The following is a 22095-nucleotide window of genomic DNA, read 5'->3' as shown; positions in this document are numbered from 1 at the left end:
CAATTTCGTTTTTGTGTTTTAATTGCCACACTTTCCTTGTTTTCCATTTATCTTGTCATTTCAGAATTTGAATTAGTTTCCTTGTTCACATCATTTCCAAACCTTTGTTTTTTTTTTTCATTCCTTGAATTGTGTTAAGTTTGTGTTTTGATTTTCACCATTTTGAAAGTTTTCTTACCTTGATTTACTTGGTTTCTCTAAAGAACTCAAAAGAGCAATTGAGTGGAAAAAGGCAAGAGTGATACATTAAAAAAAAAAAAAAGCCAATTTGAGTGAGTGTAAACACTTGTGAGGATTAGTTTTAGGGAATCATGACTGAGGAAGGTCCAAATAAGTTACTATTAGATGCACTCACAACAAGGTTTCAAGCCATGTTGCAGGTGCAAGCTGAACAATTTCAAGAACAAATTGATGAGTTAAAAGCTAGTTTAACTACTGATGGAAGTGGTGGGGAGGATGATGGAAGTAGGCCTAGAAGGAGGGATGAGAGGCCAAGGGAGGATAGGTTGAGGAGTATTAAGATCAAAGTTCCATCCTTTGTGGGAGCGAATGATCCGGAGGCATATCTAGAGTGGGAGACCAAAATAGAACAAATTTTTAATTGTCATGATTATTCTGATGTTGAAAAAGTGCAGGTGGCAGCCATTGAATTTAAGGAGTATGCTCTAATATGGTGGGATCAAATGATCAAAGAGAAGGTGAGGTATAATGAACCACCCATTGCAACTTGGGAGGAGATGAAGAGAATCATGAGGAGGAGATTTGTGCCATCCTATTACCATAGGGATTTGCACAACAAATTACAAAGACTCACTCAAGGTTCTAAAAGTGTTGAAGAATATTCCAAGGAGATGGAGGTGGCAAAGATTAGAGCCAATGTGGTGGAAGATCACGAAGCAACCATGGCTAGGTTCATTCATGGACTTAACCGTGACATTAGTGACATTGTGGAGCTGCATCATTACATGTCTTTGGAGGAATTAGTCCATCAAGCCATCAAGGTTGAACAACAACTCAAAAGGAAGGGTCAATTGAGAAGAAGCTCAACTTCTTCTTTCAATTCTTCAAGTTTGAAGGACAAGCAAAAGAAGGATGGTACATCTTCACCTAAGGAGGCCATGAGTGATCCTAAAGGTAAAAACATTACTTCATCCCAAAATGTTTCTACTAACAAAGTTGTTAAGTGTTTCAAGTGCCAAGGTCAAGGACACATAGCCTCTCAATGTCCAACAAAGAGAACTATGTTAATTGAAGAAAATGATGACCTTGAGGAGGAGGAGGGTGTCGTGAATGATGAAGGAGGAGAAGAAGAGGAGGATGGTGAAAATGGTGAATTTCTCATGATTAGGAGGATGTTGGGAAACCAAGCCAAGGAGGAAGAATCAAATCAAAGGGAAAACCTTTTCCATACAAGATGCTTAGTGCAAGGAAAGGTATGTTCTCTAATTATTGATGGAGGTAGTTGTACTAATGTTGCTAGTGCACACATGGTGGGTAAATTAGAATTAGAAACAAGACCTCACCCTAGGCCTTACAAACTTCAATGGCTTAGTGAAAGTGTAGAAATGCTTGTTGACAAACAAGTAGAGGTTTGTTTTAAAATTGGGAAGTATGAAGATGTTGTTGTGTGTGATGTAGTACCAATGGAGGCTTGTCATTTGTTGTTAGGAAGGCCATGGCAATTTGATAGAGGAGCGCAACATGATGGCCGAAGTAATAAGTATTCCTTTTTGCACTTTGGTAAAAAAATTACTCTTGCACCATTGAGTCCTAATGATGTAAGAGAAGATCAAAAGAAAATGAAAGAAAAATATGCGCAAGAAAAAGAAAGAAAAGAAAAAGAAAAAGAAAAAGAAAGAAAAGAAAAAGAAAAAGAAAGAAAAGAGAAAGAAAAAGAAAAGAAAGAAAGTTTCATGGCAAAAAAAGAAGAAATAAAGAATGCCATTGTTACCAAACAGCCCCTATATTTGCTATTTTGCAAAGAGGTGGCTTTGTTTTCTAACACTCCTAACACTCAAAAATTTCCAAGTTGTGTTGAATTTCTTTTGCAGGAGTTTGATGCTTTGTTCCCTAAAGAGATACCAAATGGGCTACCACCTATAAGAGGTATTGAACATCACATTGACCTCATTCCAGGGGCATCTTTACCAAACCGTCCAGCCTACCGAAGCAATCCCCAACAAACTCAAGAAATTCAAAATCAAGTTGCTGAATTGGTAAGTAAAGGATGGGTAAGAGAAAGTTTAAGTCCTTGTGCTGTCCCTGTTATTCTAGTTCCAAAAAAAGATGGTAGTTGGAGAATGTGCACTGATTGTAGGGCTGTTAACAATATCACCATTAAGTATAGACATCCAATTCCTAGGTTAGATGATTTACTTGATGAATTGTTTGGTGCATGTTTATTTTCTAAAATTGATTTGAAAAGTGGCTATCACCAAATAAGAATTAGGGAGGGGGATGAATGGAAAACTGCTTTTAAAACAAAATATGGTTTGTATGAGTGGATGGTTATGCCGTTTGGTTTAACTAATGCACCAAGTACTTTTATGAGACTCATGAACCATGTTTTGAGGGAATTTTTGGGAAAATTTGTTGTTGTGTATTTTGATGATATCTTGATATATAGCAAAAATTTAGAGGAACATTGTGGTCATTTAAGGGTTGTTTTAGAAGTTTTGAAGAAAGAACATTTGTTTGCAAATCTGGAAAAATGTGTTTTTTGCACAGATCATGTAATTTTCTTAGGTTTTGTTGTAAGCTCCAAGGGAATCCATATGGATGAAGAGAAGGTAAGAGCAATCAAGGATTGGCCACAACCCAAAAATGTAAGTGAGGTAAGAAGTTTCCATGGTTTAGCAAGTTTCTATAGGAGGTTTGTGAAAGATTTTAGCACCATTGCTGCACCTCTTAATGAGATTGTTAAGAAAAATGTTGTTTTTAAATGGGGTGAGAAACAAGAGCAAGCTTTTGCTGCACTTAAAGAAAAACTCACCAAAGCACCAATTTTAGCATTGCCAAATTTTTCCAAATCTTTTGAAATTGAATGTGATGCTTCTAATGTTGGAATTGGGGCTGTTTTGATGCAAGAAGGACATCCAATTGCTTATTTTAGTGAGAAGTTAAAGGGTGCTTCTCTTAATTACTCCACTTATGATAAGGAAATGTATGCTTTGTTTAGAGCATTGCAAACTTGGCAACATTACCTACTGCCCAAAGAATTTGTCATTCATAGTGACCATGAATCTTTGAAACATTTAAAAGGGCAAGGTAAGTTGAACAAGAGACATGCCAAATGGGTTGAATTTCTTGAACAATTTCCATATGTGATTAAACATAAAAAAGGTAAAGCTAATGTGGTTGCAGATGCACTTTCAAGAAGGTATGCCTTACTCTCCACTCTTGAAACTAAAGTTTTTGGACTTGAGCATATTAAGAGTTTATATGAGAGTGACACTGATTTTTCATCAAAGTTTTTTGCTTGTGAACATGCTGCCATTAATGGATATTTTAGGCACAATGGCTATTTGTTTAAAGAAAAAAGATTGTGTGTGCCAAAATGTTCCATAAGAACTTTGCTTTTAAAAGAGGCGCATGAGGGGGGATTAATGGGACACTTTGGGGTTGTTAAAACTTTAGAGTTGCTGCAAGAACATTTTTATTGGCCCCATATGAAAATTGATGTCCAAAAGTTGTGTGAAAGATGCATAGTGTGTAAAAAGGCCAAATCAAAAGTTTTGCCTCATGGTCTTTATACACCATTACCAGCTCCTGAATTTCCTTGGGTTGACATTTCCATGGATTTTGTTTTGGGTTTACCTAGAACAAAGAATGGGAAAGATTCTATTTTTGTTGTTGTTGACAGGTTTTCCAAGATGGCCCATTTCATTGCATGCAAAAAGGTGGATGATGCAAGCCATGTAGCTGATTTGTTTTTCAAGGAGATTGTGCGCATTCATGGAGTTCCAAGAAGCATAGTTTCAGATCGTGACACAAAATTTTTAAGTCACTTTTGGAGGACCTTGTGGGGTAAGATTGGACATTCATGATGGGTAACAACCATCGATGAGATTAAACATTCATGATGTCGAGCATTCATGATGGGTAACAACCATCGATATCGAGCAAAATTTTGTACTCATACAAGTATTTCTCTTCCGATATCGAGCATTCATGATGGGTAACAACCATCGATGAGATTAAACATTATTTCCTCCTCATGTTTTGTTACCACGGCAGAGAATCCACTTCCATACAAATGTAGACTACTGTTTACTATGTGTCCCACCCGATTATACTTAATTCTCATCTCTAACTATGTGGTTAGTTTGATCTGGTAAATATTTTTTGCTATTTATTCTCTAATTTTAATCGCAATTACAAATCTTTAAAAATAGAAACAAAATGAAGACAATATATTAGTTTTATATTCAGAAGAAGCGATTTCAGAACATTTTAACCAAACATTCTTGGACCCCTTATTTGAGGAAATCAATTTTGTCAATCGTACCAACAACTGAAAATGTTTACTTCCACTTTACCGGTCGTAACAGCAATATAACCAATGAGCAGAACAAAATAACAAGTGGACTTATAAAATAAGGTTTTATTAGACATTTCCAGGGATAAAATTAGTATGACCTGTAAAAAGCTTGCAGAAAAAATGAAAAACTGATCTCAACGAGGTAAAGAAACTAACCATTATGAAATTTGATAAAATATTTCTCAACCGCATATGTAATAATCTTACACTTGATAAAACGTTGAAAAAAAGACACGGATAGTATCAAAACGTTCACTACCTACAAATCTCTCTCAGATTGGCTGATCTTTGGGAACAATTTGATCTTTGAGCCACATGTAAATAGGAATCAATACAAACCACGAAGCTGCTAGGACGCCCAAGGCAAAGCGCAGTAAGAAGACAAAGGGATTTACAGGCTTTTCAACATCTTCTTCCTTTGGACCAAGCTGCAGCAAATTGCAGAATTTATAACTGAATCAGTATATTTTATATTGTGAAGCAATGATAAGAAAATATATTTCTGCACTGCAGTTTTGCCAATGCAAGGAAGTAATAAGTGTGTTCTTTGACTAAAGTTAATATATGCAATAAAACCTCAAATCCTATAGCTTTGTTAAGCTGAATATAGAGATTTTGATTTAGGCATAAGTGCACAACAGCCTGACCAGTTAACATTGAAGGCTATTGTCATCCGTAGTGTTTTGTTCATAACTCCATGCTACTTATACTTCCAAGACATAAGGATTACAATTGGTAGGGTTTGAGTAGAATACTATAGTATTCGTCGCCATGCCCGCAATTGAAAATAAAATTAAAAAACATACCTGGACCCATATCTACATTGATATCAACTTCAATACCCATACTTGTTGGGTACTAAACTACTTACACTTGTAAGTATCAGCTATCCACACTTAACAATAATAAATCAAACATAAACAAAATAATGTTGTAACTCATTTAAATCAATACACCATTTTCTTTACCATGCCCAGGAACTAGTTTTCCTCCAACTTAAATATCAAACATGATCACTTCAATGGAAGTTTCCACATTTAATATGGTTAAACTTTTTCTTGTTTTGAGTTTAATTTAAAAATGTTTGTTTTTGAATAAACACACACACAGACACTACAAAAAGGTTTATGAATATATAAAACAAATTACTAGTAAAAGTAACACACTAGCATCCATAGTCATTTCATGTAAAAATCAGTAAGCATATAGATATAGGGACATATTTATGAAATGTCAAACAATCCAACAAAAAAACATGTACAGGGTTTTAAAAGAACTGCTAATAGATTAACAAAAAATCTTTAATGTATGAATAATAGATAGAAAAAAGAGGTAAACTTAAAGGATGGGATAGGTTCTCAAATGTGCTCAGGTACTCCGGATAAAAAAGGGGATTTACAGCAAAAATAACTCAAGTTCCTAAAATGTTGCAAGTAGGCACATCTAATCTAAAAGGAAATGAATTACAGCTTTAAATTTGAAATAGTCATCAGTTGAGGGTGTTCACACTGCTAAGTGCTAATCCCACCGTAAAGCATATAGTGTTTATGGTCAGTAAGTCATAACATGGTAGGTATCAGGATGTCCTTGAAAAAACAGACACACACCAGGACACCATAAGGAGAAACAACCTTATACAACATACCTTTGATTTGATTAAGCATAAAAGAAGGGAAAAATCGACAACAATATAATTAAGAAGCTAAGATGACAAATACCTGCAAAGGAGAATCCCCAGATGCAGGCTTAACACCAGTCACAGAACAACCCATAATCAAGCCATGACGGCGAACTCCACGATACCATTTTGGGCCAATCCTTTTTAGCTGGACATCCTTAAACCCTGCCTTCGTAAACCACTCGATATACTCTTCTTCTTTAGGGAAAAGCATCCAAACATCTGCGAAGAAACGCGACAACCAAAATGTCGGGTAGACAGGACCAATTAAACATGCTTTGCCCCCAAATTTCAAAACCCTGTATGCTTCCTTGATGCCACGCTGTGGATCCGGCCAGTATTCAATGCTGAGAAACAAAAGCATATCATTATCACTCCTCTTTCAAAGCAATCTACTTTATATCTATATACACTTGAACAACAACATCAACATTGCAACTAAAGCATGCAAATACACCTCTTTCAAAGGAAGCCACTTTATATCTATGTACACTTGAGCAGTAGCAGCTACAAGATTGCAACAAAGGCATGCAAGTCCAAAAAAAAAAAAAAAACTAAGCCACTGCTTGGCTAAACAGCTTAATTTGCAGTGTATAGCATAAGCGCTTATCATGATAAACGCTTATGTATAAGCTATTTCTATAACAAGAGAAAAATAAAGGTAAATTGTTTTCGTATAAGCTATCTTGGAGAGCTTATGAAAACAAACTGAAAATGTCATAAGTTGTTTTCATACGTTCTTTCAAACAGTCTCACAAGTGTTTATGCCAGTAAATGAGCTCAAATAAGCCAATCCAAATAGGCCCTAACAGTCATCAAGAAGAACATGCAGATACAAATTAAGCAATTTTGTAGAAATTAACCATGCATAATTATTTAAAGGCGTATGAAACAGCATGGATATCTGAAGTGAAGACATCGATATACCTTCCAGCGGACACATATCTATCAGCATAATCAGTTCGAAAGGGTAAATCTTCAGCATCCCCTTCAACAATTTTACAATCCTTAAGTGGTTCCTTTTGCTTTGCTTTAGCAAGCTGATGAGGTGACTGATCAAGAATAGTTACATTCTTAGCATCGACATGCTTAACAATACCCAATGTAGTGAAACCAGTACCACCACCAACATCAACAACAAGCATATTCCTATCAGTAAGTTCAGCTGGTTCAAGAGCTTCATCTCTCATATCTTCAGTCCAATGACCAGGGTTTATAACATGGTCATACACAATTGAAAGAAACCTATAAAACCAAAATGCTTCTTTTTTGTGTTGTATAAACCTAGGTTGTGAACTTGGTCTTGAAGATGATACACTAGAACTAGAACGTACTACAATGTTTCTCTTCAAATTGGAAACCCTAATTTTAGCATTGATACTTGTTTTTGGGGAAATTAAGCTCTTACCATTGAAATCTGAACCTGTGAAACCAAACCCATTTCCATTTTGGGTTTTGCAATTCAAAAATGTAAGCTTTTGAGTTCCACTGAGCATTAGTGAAGCCATTGAATTAATCTACAAAATCAACAAAAAAATTAAATTTTGAAGTGAATTTTTCACATTAGAATGGGATTGTTATTGAATTGAAAACTGAATTTGAGTTGAAAGGAATGGGAAATTTAGCAGAGAATTGAGGTTACCGAGTAGTGGTAGAGAGAGAGTGAGGATGAGAGAGAAACACGTAGCAGAAGATTGAAACGAAGGTGGAAATGTCGTTTTGAGTGTTGAAATGTGTCGCTCACAAGAATTTCGATTTCGATTTCATTTCATTTCTCGCCACATACTCAAAACTTGATTTTCTGATGATTATGATAGTTCTTTGTTTCTAGATCAATTTCACACAAAAAAATAAAAACAATGTCGGTCCAATTTTTTTTGGCTTAATTAATGATTTGGTCCCTTAAGTTATTTGTTGGTTACATTTTGGTCCCATAAGTTATTAACGTTACAATTTGGTCCCTTAAGTTACTTTTTGGTTTCGTTTGGTCCCTTAACTATTAAAAGTTTCGTTTTGGTCCCTTAACTTATTTTTTGATTTCGTTTTGGTCCATTAACTTATTTTTTGGTTTCGTTTTGGTCTCTTAACTCTTCCTCCGTCAACCACTTTGGTCCTTTACGTTAGAATGAATGTAATAGAGTTAAGGGACCAAAACGAAACCAAAAAATAAGTTAAGGGACCAAAACGAAACCAAAAAAATAAGTTAAGGGACCAAAACAAAACCAAAAAATAAATTAAGGGACCAAAACGAAACTTTTAATAGTTAAGTGACCAAAACGAAACCAAAAAGTAACTTAAGGGACCAAATTGTAACGTTAATAACTTATGGGACCAAAATGTAACCAACAAATAACTTAAGGGACCAAAAGAGTAATTAAGCCATTTTTTTTAGAGGAGGTCCTTACGAAGGTTTTTTTTGTTGTTGAAGGAATTGAGTTTTTTTAAGCTGAAGGAATGAGTTTGTGAATGAAATGCATGATTTTATTGCTCATGTTTAATTTAGAGGAGTGTTATTTGAACAACCATTTGGTGGACAACTTATGGGACAACCATAATTTACAAAGGAAAAGTAGGTATTAACACAAAAATCAAAGCAATAGAGAGATAAAGTAAAAAATAATGTGAGTATGAGAGAGAAAGTTGTCAAAAAATGGATGTTCAAATATCATTTCTCTTCATTTATGAGAATGAAAAAAATCAATTGTTTGTGATTTATTTAATATTGATTTTTTTAATTTATAATTAATGATACATTAACGTGCTTTTATGTTTTCTTTAATTAATAAAACATGCATTCAACACTATACCAAAAAAAAAAAAACATGCATTCAACAAGGTTCGATAGTTTTTAGGATGTATTTATTTGTATTTGGCAGTTGAGCTTAAGTGGTTAATGAGCTATATAAAAGATATATTATTTAGGAGAATATGACTTTGATTTATGAATGAAAAAATTATTAATCAGACTTTACTTACATCTCAGTCTCTTTCATTTGAAAATCGGTGGATTAACACTAAGCTAAAAATATTCTATTTGCTTATTGATTCTAACAAGTTTTGAATAAATTCACAACAACATTAAATGTTGTAAGCTTGTAATTACTAGTTTTTTAATTTTTAAGTCATTACGTATAAAAAAATATATTTATTTGTTTATTGGGGCTATGACTTGGTAAATTTTGAGAAAGAAAAAAAAATTGGGTAGTGGTTTTATCTTATCATGTTAGGTGCAGGAGAAAGTTTATAGAGTTCGTAATAAAAATCAACCCTAATGACAATACAACGTCAAAGACAATTATAAATTTAGGAAGGGTTATGCTACTTGTTAAGGAAATCAAAAGTATATGTTTGTATTGGATTCAACAATATTTTGACTTTTAAAAATTTAAATTTATCATTTTTCACCATACAATATTTATATTTTTATCCTTTTATCTAATGTTTCAAGAGTACTCTTTAACATTTTCCATTTATGAAACTTGACAAGCATGTATGTCACCAAAAGTTATCATATTTTTCTATAAACAGAGGTCTTTGGACATTATGACAAGAGTTGCTTAATGAATTCAACAATCACATCTAACACAACAAACAATCATAGATCATTGTAGATGATTAACTATGTCATTTTTCTTTTCTTTGTTTAAATTTCAAGTCATTTATATTTTTTTGCACTTTAATTTTATTTCATATTTATATTTCCTGCACTTTTACATTCATGCACTTTTAAATTTTGGCACATTTACTTTTTATACATTTCACGATATTAATTTTTTCTAAACATCAAACTCCAAGTTCATTGTACTACTGAATACAATTTTCTACACTAAAACACACACACAGTCACAGACACAAAAATCTCTAGTTCAATTATTCAAAGAAAACGTCGACATTGTTAACTTCCATGGCATATGTGAACAACAAGGCAACATATATACACCCTCTGGTCATTAATATAAGCAAAAGTTTGATTTTTAGATTCATTCATTAAATGACGTATTATAGTCATAATACGTCATTTAATGAAGGGTTAATTATGTTTCTAGTCCCTATAAAATAGCGACCTTGTGAGTTTAGTCCTTACTTAATTTTAATAGCATTTTTAGTCCCTAATTTTGTTTTTCTGCACTGAGTATTAGTCCCTACTCAATTCAAATTTGTTTAATTTATGCTTAAACTCTTAAATTTTTGAACAATTTTTTGCAGACATGTTTAGAACATTACTAAACGTTCCTCCGCAAAAAATTATAGCAAAATTTAATTTCTACATCCAGATTTTATTACTTTTTATCTTTAACTTTTGTCGTTTTAAAAAATTCATATTTAATTCATTTCATGTCAGAAAATTCTAAATTTTAGTAAACGAACCTTTCATAGTGTTCTAATCTTGTCTTAAAAAAATCGTTCAAAAATTTAAGAGTTTAATGATAATTAATCAAACTTTGTTTTAGCAGGGACTAAAATTATAAGTAAATTTTTTTTTATAGGGACTAAAAATGCTATTAAAATTAAGTAAGGACTAAATTTACAAGGTCGCTATTTTATAGGGACTAGAAACATAATTAACCCTTTAATGAATGAATCTAAAAATTAAACTTTTGCTTATATTAGTGACCGGAGGGTGTACTATCCCAGTGATTCCTTCCTAATTGAACACATATCTTGGTCTTTCACATGCTATCATCTGGATATGTGATCTACACTTTGAAAAACGTGGATTTCTCTTGATTCAAAAATAGTGATGGACGCCGACAACAACAGAGATATAAAGGATGCTACAATTTTGGAAGTCTTTTATTACTCCCTCCGGTCCTTATTATAAAAAAAAAGTTGACTTTTTAGGTTCATTGCGTAAGTGATGTATCTAGTCTATATTTATAACAAGATACATTAATTATTCTATGAATCAAAAAAGTCAACTGTTTCTTATAATAAGGACCGGAGGGAGTAGAATGTAAACATACTTTTGCCTTTCAAATTACAAATTCTCTAGTTAAGTTTAGTCAAGGACAAACAAACGAGGTCGCTCACACATTTTTAGCTGGAGGTCGCCATATTTTTAGCCAAATGTACCAAAATGTATGATTCATTTGCTACTCATTAATGATATGATATAAGCATTATTTTGTCCAAAAAAAAAGTTTATTAATAGGGTTAATTAAGTGTTTAGTCCCTATAAATATTCACAGTTTTGTTTTTAGTCCCTACAAAATAAAATCAAACTTTTTAATCCCTGTGACATTTTCCTTAAGCATTTTAGGGACTAAAAATGCTGAAGGAAAATTTTTATAGGGACTAAAAATACTGATGGAAAATTTTATAGGGACTAAAAATGTTGATGGAAAATTTTATATGGACTAAAAAGTGTGATTTTATTTTGTAGGGACTAAAAACAAAATTCTGAATATTTAGAGGGACTATTTACTTAATTAACTCTTATTAATATAAAACAATAGTAGTAATTAATACTCCCTCCGGTCCTATATATAAGAAACAATTGATTTTTTAGATACATAATTGTTGTATTTGATCTATATTCTAGACTAGATACATCAATTATCAAATGTATCTAAAAAGTCAATTGTTTCTTATATATAGGACCGTGGAAGTATTTGATTGATAGTTTATTATTGGCTTAATTATATATCTGGTCCCTTAAATAATTACCAAAATTCGATTTGGTCCCTTAATTAATTTTAGTCTCATTTTGGTCCCTTAATTCACATCCGTCCATCGTTTGTATCCATTCCGTCAAACATTAAGTAAGAAACGTTAACTCTCACACATGGAGGCTGATGTGGCGCTTATGGGTTGGAGATAAGGATCTGAGGTGGCATAAGTTGATCTTTTCAAATTGTTATCTTCTTCCAATCTCTCTTTCCCGATCTGGTGCCTTTCCTTCTCTCTTCTTCAAGCTTGTTAAAGCTTGTTCTTCAACTTCCCTTCATTGTTCATCTTTCTCCTTTCTCCTTGTTCTTATTCCCTTCATATTTCTTCTTGTTCGAAGGTTTTCAACCATGTCAACTGTTTCACAGAATTCAAAATTTAACCCTAGTGAAGGAGGTAATTCTTCAATTGGTGGATCTGTTATGAGAAGGAGATCGTTTAGAGAGTGCAGGTGTGGAGAGAAACAAGTATTGAGGACTGTTACTGATGTATCCAATCCGAATTTTGGGAAGAAGTTTTGGGGATGTGTCAACTACAAAAACCAATTTGACAAGGGTTGCAACTATTTTAATTGGTTTGATTCAAGGGATGATATTATTGATGCAAAAGATATGGAGATTGAGAAGCTAAAGAAGAAAAATTTGAAGTTGAAGGTTGCCTTAGCTAGTTCCCAAAAATGGGGAATTTTAAGTTTTGGGATTATTTTAGTTTTGTTAACAATGTTGTTATGTAACCAGAACAATGTTTTGGGGAAAATGTATTTGAAGTAGGTTAATATTAATGTTGTAATGTAAGGTTGTGGATGAGTTGTTATGATATGAATCAATGTATGAACATCATTTGAATCAATGAAATATCATCCTTCTACTCAATATATTAATTCTGTTAATTTTGTGTTAGTTTTGTGTCAAATTTAACTGAATACCAGATATGGAATTGAATCCATCAGTAATGCAAAATACACAAATAAGTTGCAAATTGGTAATGAAAATACACAAATAATGTCAGAATAAATTGCAAATTCCTGCACAAGCCTAATAAGCCTAAATTTTGTTAATTCCTGCACAAATTGCAAATTTCTGCACAAGCCTAATAAGCCTAAATTCTGCACAAACTAGATAAGCCTAAATTGCAAATTCTGCACAAGCCTGCATTGCAAATTCCTGCACAAGCCTACATTGCAAATTCCTGCACAAGCATAATAAGCCTAAATTCTGCACAAGCCTAATAAGCCTTAATTGCAAATTCTGTTAATTCCAGCACAAGCCTGTCAAAATACACAAATAGTTGAAACTGCATAGTAATAGAGATCAATAATGTCTTGCATCAATAACTGAAAACCAAATACATAGTAGCAGTCAGACTATCATATTGGCTTACAACAAAATATGGCATGATATACCTAGTTGGTGTCATATTGTCTTACATCAAAATAAGGTTACCACAACCAAGATGATCCATAATGTATTTGTTACAAAATAAGGTAACCATAACCTAATTAATACATAACCAAAAAACATATTACAACAGGCAGACAATTTCAAAAAAATCAAGTGTTTTGGGGCTGAGTTGATGCTGATCTTTTCTTCTTTCTTGGTGACCTTTTCTTCTTGATGGTTGATGTTGTTGGTTGACTTGATGACACTTTGGCAGTAGCAGACACTTTAGCAGAAGCATATTGAGTACCAGATGACACTTTGGCAGCAACAGATTGAGTAGCAGACACAGAAGCATATTGAGTACCAGATGACACTTTGGCAGCAACAGATTGGGTAGCAGACACTTTAGCAGCAGCAGATTGAGTACCATATGATGCATTGGCAGCAACAGATTGAGTAGCAGATACTTCAGCAGCAGCAGATTGAGTACCATATGACACATTGGCAACAACAGATTGAGTAGCAGATACATTAGCAGCAGCGGATTGAGTACCATATGACACATTGGCAGCAACAGATTGAGTAGCAGATACATTAGCAGCAACAGATTGAGTAGCAGACATTTGAGTAGCAGGCACTTGAGTAGTTGGAGCATGACTTGAAGTAGGTTGACTTGTAGGAACTTGACTTGCAGGAGGTTGAGTACCAGGTTCTGGTGGTGGTAGTTTGCAGGTAGACTTGTTATGGCCTTCAGCTTTGCACCTACTGCACTTCATCCCATACTTAGCCCTCTTCAACTGTTGTTCATCCCTTTTTTCATCAGCATCCTTTCTTCTATTCTTCTTTGGTCTGCCAGGCTGCCTCTTGATTGGTGGTGGTTGTAGATCACTATATTCAGTTCTTCTCCAAAGAGACTGACCATTAACTGGATAGATGATGTGGCTATAGCAAGCTTCATATCTTTCTTTTCTAAAACAATCAGGAACATATTGATCCACATCAATATCTTGAGATTTCATGCATGATATAGCATGGCAACAAGGCAAGCCAGTTAACAGCCACTTCCTGCAAGAACACTCCTTCCTCAACAAGTTAATACTATAGGAATCCCCATTCATTGACCTGTGTCTGACCTCATAGTCATACTCACTAGCACGCCTGACCAAAACATTCCAGGCATATAAATGTTACACTAATGGATATAAATAGATAAAAATACATTCAATACTAATTTAAAGTTCATAATTGTTGTCTGCATACCTGACCACCCAATTGTTTGTAAAACTGGACTCTCTTTCAAGTTTTTTCCTAATGTTTGGTAAAATGTTGTCAGCATAGTTTGCAATTTTCTGTCTATTTTTTTCCCACCTTTCCATCAAATAAATCCTGATATCCTCAAGCATTGTCACAACAGGTTTTTTCCTTGGAACAACAATGACTGAGTTGAATGCTTCAGTCATGTTGTTTACTAAGGTATCACATAGTGGACCATTACTAAACTTTGACTTGCTCCAATGTTTAACTGGTGTTTGCATTAAATGGTTGTATGCTTCTTCTGAGATTTTCTTGATTTCATTCATCTCCCTATCAAAAGCAGTGGTATATGTAGCTTTAGCAGCCCTCCACATCAGTTCTTTAAGTTTTTTTCCAGGGTACTTCTTCCTAAAATTGCTGTATAGATGTCTTACACAAAACCTGTGGTCTGCATCAGGAAGCAATTCTGCCAAAGCTGGTAGTAAACCCTGCATTTAAGATGTATATGTCATTAACTTAGTATTTCAAAACAATATGTTCGGTTAAACTATTTACATAATTATTCAAGTATAACATACCTTCTGTTGATCACTGATGAATGTGTAAGTGTTGCACAATCTTCTTCCACCCAAATCATTTGCCAGCAGATCCAAAAACCAACTCCATGTCTCCTTAGTCTCACCCTCAACCACAGCATAAGCAATAGGCAACATCTGGTCATTTGGGTCCCTCCCAATTGCAGTGAGCAACTGTCCCCCATAATAACCTTTCAAGAAACAACCATCCAATCCCACAATAGGTCTACATGAATTAAAACTCTCCTTACAAGCCTTAAAACAAATGTACACTCTTTGGAAATATGGACACATGACAGTACCAGTGTTCTCTAAATCTCCCTCACTACCTTCAAATGGCTGACTGGTCACCCTCACAGTAGAGCCAGGGTTGGATCTAAGCAATTCATGACAATAGTCATGCATCCTAGTATATTGTTCTCTATATGACCCATCCACCATATCAATTGCATGACTTCTAGCCCTGTATGCCTTTGATTTAGTAATACCAAGATGGAATATGTGGTTTGTTTTGTCAATGATGTCACCTAATTGAATAGATGGATTTTCCCTAACATTATTGTTTAGCTTACCACCCAACCACTTAGAAGTCATTAGCTTAACTTTAAACTGCCATGGACATGTGTGATCATCTACAATCTTCCTCAATTGCCAAGTTTCTTCCCCAGGTATCTTTGCACAGAATGCTTCCCATGGACAACCATCCTTCTTGCAAATGACTCTTACTCTTATCTTATCACTTTTTGTGAATTTGAGATCCTTCCCATTGTGTACAGCATATGTCCTCATCCCCTCTTGAAACTGTTTTTTAGAAGCAAAATAGGTTCCAACTTCCCATTTGTATTCAAACATGGACTCAAGAAGCTTAAATGTTGGGAATTTTTTTGTAGACTTTCCATCATCACTTTCACAGCCACTATCTAGGTCTTCACTGTTACACTCCTCAATGTCATTTAAACCAAATTGTGGAGGTTCTGGGACAGGTTCAGCAACTGGTTCTACAACATGTTCAGTTCTTTCAGTTTGAGTTATAGGTTTTTTCTTTGGCCTTCCCCTTTTCTTTTTTGGTTGTGCAGATTAAGGTTGTGAATTGGTGTCTGTTTGAGATGGATCAACATTAGTGTCAGTTTGAACACTTGTTTGAGGTTGTAAATTATCAGCATTAGGCACAGTTGAGGAATGAGTTTGGCTTGGCACAGTTGAGTTTGGTTGTGATTGTGCCATAGAGGGTTCAACATCAGTTTGAGGCACAGTTGAATCAGTTTGAGGCACAGTTGGTTCATTGTTAGGGAAGGGTTTGGGGCAGCCAGGAGCTTCACCAAAGTAGTCAGCAAAACCAACATCTTCTTCTTCTGGTTCATTAAAAGTGATTCCAAATGCACTATCACAGTCACTATCCCTATCCCTATTAATGGTTGGGCCCACAGTCACACCTTTAGTTTCATTAACACCAACAGCAATAGTGGGCCCATTGTCCACATAGTCACTACCTCCTTCATTGTTTGGGCCACTTTCTTTGTCCACCACATTACTGGGCCCACTTTCCCTAGGGCCCACATTTACTATCCCATTACCTTTAGCAGCATTACTTCTCACAGGGTTATGGTCTTGAACAAAATACTCCAAAGTTGGGTATTCCTGAACTGTAGGTTCATCTGGGGTGTGTAACACATACAAGTGGACTCTCCCTTCACTAAATGCTATCCATTTCATTCTCTTAGTGCCTATGTCACTGTTCAGCCTAATCAGTTCATTAACCTTCAGTGGGTCATAAAACCATAAAGACTCTAAGTCATTGTACCCCATATCTTTCAACCCACTTAGGACCCCAAGATAAGACCACACATCAGAATGACAAATCCATGTAGACTCACACCCATAGTAACCTAAGTGACCAGGTTCACAAAATGACCCCTTATGATGAACCACAACTTCAAACTTTTCCTCCTCCATTACTTAAAAATCCTAATAAACAAATGATAGATGTACACAATTCAACAAACAGGACCACAACAGCACAAGGACCACAACAACAGATAAAAACAATTAAACTATAAAAAAATCTCATGTGCAGACAAATTTAAAACCACATTCGACATGTACAGTTCATAACAACTATAAATAATGTAAAACCCTAAAAGCATCTTCTGTGGTAGGCCCCACATCAACTATAAAAGCAAAGAACAACAACATTTCCACTACAAAAATTTCATAACATCAGATATTTTATCAAACTTTCAACATAGAAACCCTTATTGTTCAAACCCTAACTCACAGAGAAGCAATTTGTAGAACATGAATAACAAAGCAGATGAAACATGTTTAGCAGTCGCAATCGTATTTTAACAAACTTTCATTTCATAAACTCTAAACGTTCAAACCCTAACTGACGAAGAAGAAGAAGAACAACAACAAACCTGATGTCGAACGTTTCACAGTCGCAATCGCAGGTTACAGATTCGAAAGTTTGCAGTTTCGTTTTAGTTTCACAGATTCGCAGGTTTCGCATTCATCTTCTCCAAAACTCTTTCTCGTTTTCGTTTTCCATTCTGAGATAAGAACAGGATCGTTTCTCTCTCTACAAATCTCTCTAAAAGATCAACTTATGCCACCTCAGACCCTTATCTCCAACCCATAAGCGCCACATCAACCTCCATGTGTGAGAGTTAACGTTTCTTACTTAATGTTTGACGGAATGGATATAAACGATGGACGGATGTGAATTAAGGGACCAAAATGAGACTAAAATTAATTAAGGGACCAAATCGAATTTTGGTAATTATTTAAGGGACCAGATATATAATTAAGCCTTTATTATTTGAAAATGAAAAATAGGAAACAAAGTGATTGAAATAATTAAGAATTAAGCACCGGTGTCATGTCCATATCCAACTTTGCTGTATTACTCTTTTGAATTACAAAGAAAATAAAAATAAGAAAGCTCTCTCAATAACACCTTGATATGCATAATATAATTTGAGTTCCAATTTGAAATTGAAATCGAATAAGTGCGCACCGCAGCGTTGTAGGGCAAAAGTAGAAATCAAAAAAGTTCCTTTTTGAAGAATAATAAAAATTCTGTGACTGAAGTAAAGAAAAAAGGGCCTCCTTTTTTCTTTTCTTCCTAATTTCTATGCACAAGTAAACGGTAATGCTGCTGCAATAGTTTTCAGATCTGTGTGATATTAAGTAAAAAGTGGGGGTGTATTTTAGTGGATGAAAAGTGTTGGAAGTTTATTGTATATTTAGTGTGTTATGGCGTCTGAAACGGCGTCGTCTGCGGATGAAGAAAAAGAAACCCTTGTTGTTTCTGTTTCAGCTGCTGTAGCTGATGGTGCGACTGATAAAAGAGGAAAGCATCGTATTCTTGCTGAATTGAAACGTCTTCAACAAGATACTAAATTTCTTCAGGTTTGTTTGTTAATTACATTCATCGTGTTTCTTTTTTGAATTGTGTATAATGTATAACTAAAGGGTATAGATCTTGGTAATAAATTAGTTTCACAGTTTCAAAGATTTTAGATTTAGAGTGAAGAACTATGAAGCACGGATACAAACACCGGAAACGACACTGATACTGACACGCCGACGTCGTTAATAATTTGAGAAAATCACATAATTCAATGTAATTATATGTGTTTGTGTCATGACACGTGTTCGACACTGGGACATGCTTAATTCGAGGAGCGTCTGTGCTTCATAGGTGAAGACCCAGTCTGGTCTTTACCGTGGTACAATTTATTTCCTGATAAAAATAAAATTCTTTAACATTTTAACATAGACCAAATACATGAGTTATTGAATGAATATAAAAAGTGAATTGTTTTTTTTTATAAAAACGACCGGAGGGAACTATTACTAGTCCCTAACATTTTCAAATTGGAGAAAAATTAGTTCTTTGTTATAATGAGCCGAGGACTAATTTGTCATCCGTATAAAACTGTTAGGAACCAATTTGGGTTTTTTTTTTTGTAAGAGATTAGATGGGGTCGCGGGAATATTGTGAGGAACCAAAATGGGTCTTTGCTCTAGATTTTATATGGTGTTTCTTGTTTCTAGGGTTTGTAATTTTCTACTTAGTTTGGCACATTTTAATGCCACACAAATTTGTTGGTCTATTTGAAATAGAGCAAATGCTATTTGCGACGAAAAGTTTATACAAGAAAAATAAGATTGCATAAATGTAGTAGATTTGACCAATGAGGTTATGGCTGACCATATATAGAGGAATGGGTGGTTATTATTTGTAAGTGTTACATGCTGTCCCATAGTATTTATGTGTTTTTTGTCAACCTTCTGTTGTAAACAATAAGCATTTTCCTTTGAATTTATGATCTTTAGTTCTTTACACTATGTGGACTCTTAGTTGTATTGTATTGATAAATTACAAAACAATGTGGGATTATAAAGTTGAGAAGATTAACCCAATTTTGATGCATGATTGTTGTCTTAGTGTTGTAATGTCAAAAACACTCGTGTTTTCACTTTATAGCTTAAGCTTATATTGGAATGTTGGTTAACGGTCACAGAATCAAAGCTTTTTCTGCTGATGTGTGGTCTAAAGTTTGATTCTTGCTGTCATTATAGCGATATCGAAGTTGATCTGATAATTGGTTTGGTTCATTTATAGCATGCGTATCTTCAGAGTAGATATGCATATTTCCTTCCAAAGTATATATGGAAAGTTGAAACCGGCGTTGTCATATACAGGCTGTATCAGTGCTTTAGCGCTATAGTATAGCAGAATTTTGATAAAACGCCGCTTTTCCTGATACCCGATTTAGTACAATGTGTTGTCAAGTAGTGGTTAGCATTGCAGCATAGTAGAATTTGAACAATCTGCTATTTACTGCAATTTGCGATAGACAACACTAGTTGAAACACATATTGAACCATATGGTCTGTTCGTGCTAGAAGTTTCGGTGAAAGCTGTGATATAGGAGAGCAAAATTCAAAATAAACTTATAGCGGACTAAAATTTGTGTCACGTGTCTTTCTGATTTCCTTGCAAAGGTTAATGTGGTTCAGTCGTTTAGTTTCCATACATTTTTTCTTTTTTGATTCTTGTCATGAATGTGAGTATTTAGCAAGCGGTTATGTTGGTTGACTTTTCTAATTGCTTAAATCAATGTTAGGACATTTTGCAAAGTTGGGTGTATTCTTGTAGTGTAAGCCTATAATTAGCTTCTGTTAAAAGTTGGTTGTCTCTACTGTTGTATTCCTGCATTTGTTGGTTGGTAATCATTTTTTTTTCCTGAATGTATTCAGGAAGAATTGGATGAGCTCGAGAAAACAGAAAATGTGTCGGCTATATGCAAGGAGTAAGTACTGACTGAACAGTTGTTTCTCTCTTACATGAAAGATATTAGAAAATTATGATATATAGTTCAAGAGAGAATTTTTAGTTGTTAGCTCTGAAGCATGGGTACTCCAAACATGGATAAGTACCGGTACCGGGTACGCACCCGTACCGGGTACGCGTATGGTACTCGTAATTTAGTACCGAACAGTATCTATTTTTATTTGGTTATTTCGTCGTAGTTGGTGCAGCAAAAACGTACGGTCGTTGAAAAAATAACCAAAATTATCTTGCTTTTGATGAAAATAGTAGAGGGGATGCACCAAAAAAATAAAACTCTCAAGTAACATGATGATAGAAGTGTAGTAATTCACTTGAAAAATATTTTTTTGATATTTATACCAACGTACCCGTACCTTCATTTTTTAAAATTTGACGTATTACGTACCCGTACCCGTACCTATACATCATAGGTTGTTAGTTAGAACATCTGATATAGATAATACTTGTTGGATTGGCCCATTGACCCTTTTGTTCACTTGTGGGATGACTGCACCAATCCTAGTTTTTTTGTTAGAGTTGTTAAAAATTAAAATGCTTATCTCATTATTAGTATTGTGCTACAATATGCTATAAGGCTTAAACAATTTTACTTGGCATTGCGCAGATTGCTACAAAACATGGATAGTAGACCTGATCCACTAATCCCAGAGTAATTTCTCTTACCTACATCTTTACTCTGTATTCTTTCTTGATTGTGAGTTTAAAGAGTAATCGTCAGTTTTCTCTGATAACAGAGTTCATGGACCTGTAAACCTCTTATGGGATAGATGGTTTGAAGGGCCTCAGGATCCGCAAGCATGTAGATGTTGGATACTTTGATGTGAAGCTGTATGTTAATTGCATTGCGAATAGAATGTGAATGTTACTGCACAAAAGTGATTATGGAACTGAAGAAAATGCTTGATGGCATTTTATACTACACACACTAATTCTTTAATGGCTTCATGTTGTGTTACATCGGAATAGATTGTGCATCAAATACTGTCTATCTGTAAACACATTAATTTACTGCATTCAATTAGAATATCATTATTTGTGCTTATGGAGTGTCTATGAAATTTGAAGCCAACCTAGAGATTATGGCTATTGGTGTTAACTCTTATTGCGCCTGTGTGATATGTTTATCAGCATCCGGCCTTTACGGAAGTAGCTTTAGAAGGGACTGGTAATGGTTTGATAAGCTATCAACTAAACCCGCGGGGAAAATGAGATTTTCTGCCAGACCTGGTAAGGCTTGGGAAAGCAAAGAACACTCATTATCTCTCATTTCACTAGAAATTTATGATAGATCTTGTAACCTTTGTTGCTTTCTGAGCTTTATTTTTTTTAGTGTTCCATTTAACAAGCCTCCTATGTAGTTTTTCTTTTCTTTTCTTAGCTTTCCCTCTCTATCACTCATGCACAAAATTGTTTTCAGGTGTATCTTTAAATAGTTCCTGTTAATAATGTCCAAGAAATACTTGAAGCCAAGGCTTTTCTATCGGTAGGTTTGGATGGCTAAATGTATGTGTTAGTATATATTTGAGATTTTATTTTTTTTGAAAGAAAACTATAACAAATGATCATATAACATTTCAATTACACTTGATTCATTTTCATCAACATTTTATAACTTTAATTTAGAAAAGAAAAATAACTCC

The 22095-nt window shown here is 34.4% G+C and overlaps 3 protein-coding genes across 3 annotated transcripts; 1 reads left to right on the top strand and 2 right to left on the bottom strand.

Moving 5' to 3' along the window:
• Positions 1-4674: 4674 nt before the first annotated feature.
• Positions 4675-7919, bottom strand: LOC146956477 (2-methyl-6-phytyl-1,4-hydroquinone methyltransferase, chloroplastic-like). Its single transcript, XM_085729078.1, has 4 exons — positions 7861-7919; positions 7146-7735; positions 6259-6565; positions 4675-4968 (listed from the first exon to the last, which is right to left on the bottom strand). The coding sequence occupies exons 2-4, from the start codon at positions 7724-7726 to the stop codon at positions 4813-4815; spliced, it is 1044 nt and encodes a 347-aa protein (XP_085585204.1). The 5' UTR covers positions 7727-7735; positions 7861-7919; the 3' UTR covers positions 4675-4812.
• Positions 7920-13209: 5290 nt separating this feature from the next.
• Positions 13210-16051, bottom strand: LOC146956476 (uncharacterized). The gene is made up of 3 exons (XM_085729070.1): positions 15097-16051; positions 14525-15006; positions 13210-14422 (listed from the first exon to the last, which is right to left on the bottom strand). The coding sequence occupies exons 1-3, from the start codon at positions 15943-15945 to the stop codon at positions 13435-13437; spliced, it is 2319 nt and encodes a 772-aa protein (XP_085585196.1). The 5' UTR covers positions 15946-16051; the 3' UTR covers positions 13210-13434.
• A 1926-nt stretch (positions 16052-17977) lies between these two features.
• On the top strand, positions 17978-21824 carry LOC146956475 (guanine nucleotide-binding protein subunit gamma 2-like). The gene is made up of 4 exons (XM_085729064.1): positions 17978-18504; positions 20362-20414; positions 21060-21104; positions 21190-21824. The coding sequence occupies exons 1-4, from the start codon at positions 18349-18351 to the stop codon at positions 21272-21274; spliced, it is 339 nt and encodes a 112-aa protein (XP_085585190.1). The 5' UTR covers positions 17978-18348; the 3' UTR covers positions 21275-21824.
• The last annotated feature ends 271 nt before the right edge of the window (positions 21825-22095 follow it).

The sequence above is a fragment of the Medicago sativa genome, chromosome 1 (assembly GCF_051527215.1).
Source record: "Medicago sativa cultivar Bolivia chromosome 1, Bolivia_mono, whole genome shotgun sequence".
Classification (NCBI taxonomy): Eukaryota; Viridiplantae; Streptophyta; class Magnoliopsida; order Fabales; family Fabaceae; genus Medicago; species Medicago sativa.
Note: the sequence above shows the minus strand (reverse complement) of the source record. Positions and strands in the feature narration are given on the sequence as shown.

Coding starts and splice junctions, on each gene's coding strand:
- LOC146956477 (XM_085729078.1), bottom strand. CDS start 7,726: ATGGCTTCACTAATGCTCAGTGGAACTCAAAAGCTTACATTTTTGAAT. Junction 6,566..7,145: donor AGATATGTGTCCGCTGGAAG/GTATATCGATGT, acceptor TTTGTTTCTCAG/CATTGAATACTGGCCGGATC. Junction 4,969..6,258: donor CTGGGGATTCTCCTTTGCAG/GTATTTGTCATC, acceptor AATTTGCTGCAG/CTTGGTCCAAAGGAAGAAGA.
- LOC146956476 (XM_085729070.1), bottom strand. CDS start 15,945: ATGTTTGAATACAAATGGGAAGTTGGAACCTATTTTGCTTCTAAAAAA. Junction 15,007..15,096: donor TCATCAGTGATCAACAGAAG/GTATGTTATACT, acceptor TCTTAAATGCAG/GGTTTACTACCAGCTTTGGC. Junction 14,423..14,524: donor ACAAACAATTGGGTGGTCAG/GTATGCAGACAA, acceptor TGTTTTGGTCAG/GCGTGCTAGTGAGTATGACT.
- LOC146956475 (XM_085729064.1), top strand. CDS start 18,349: ATGGCGTCTGAAACGGCGTCGTCTGCGGATGAAGAAAAAGAAACCCTT. Junction 18,505..20,361: donor AAGATACTAAATTTCTTCAG/GTTTGTTTGTTA, acceptor GAATGTATTCAG/GAAGAATTGGATGAGCTCGA. Junction 21,105..21,189: donor CCTGATCCACTAATCCCAGA/GTAATTTCTCTT, acceptor CTCTGATAACAG/AGTTCATGGACCTGTAAACC.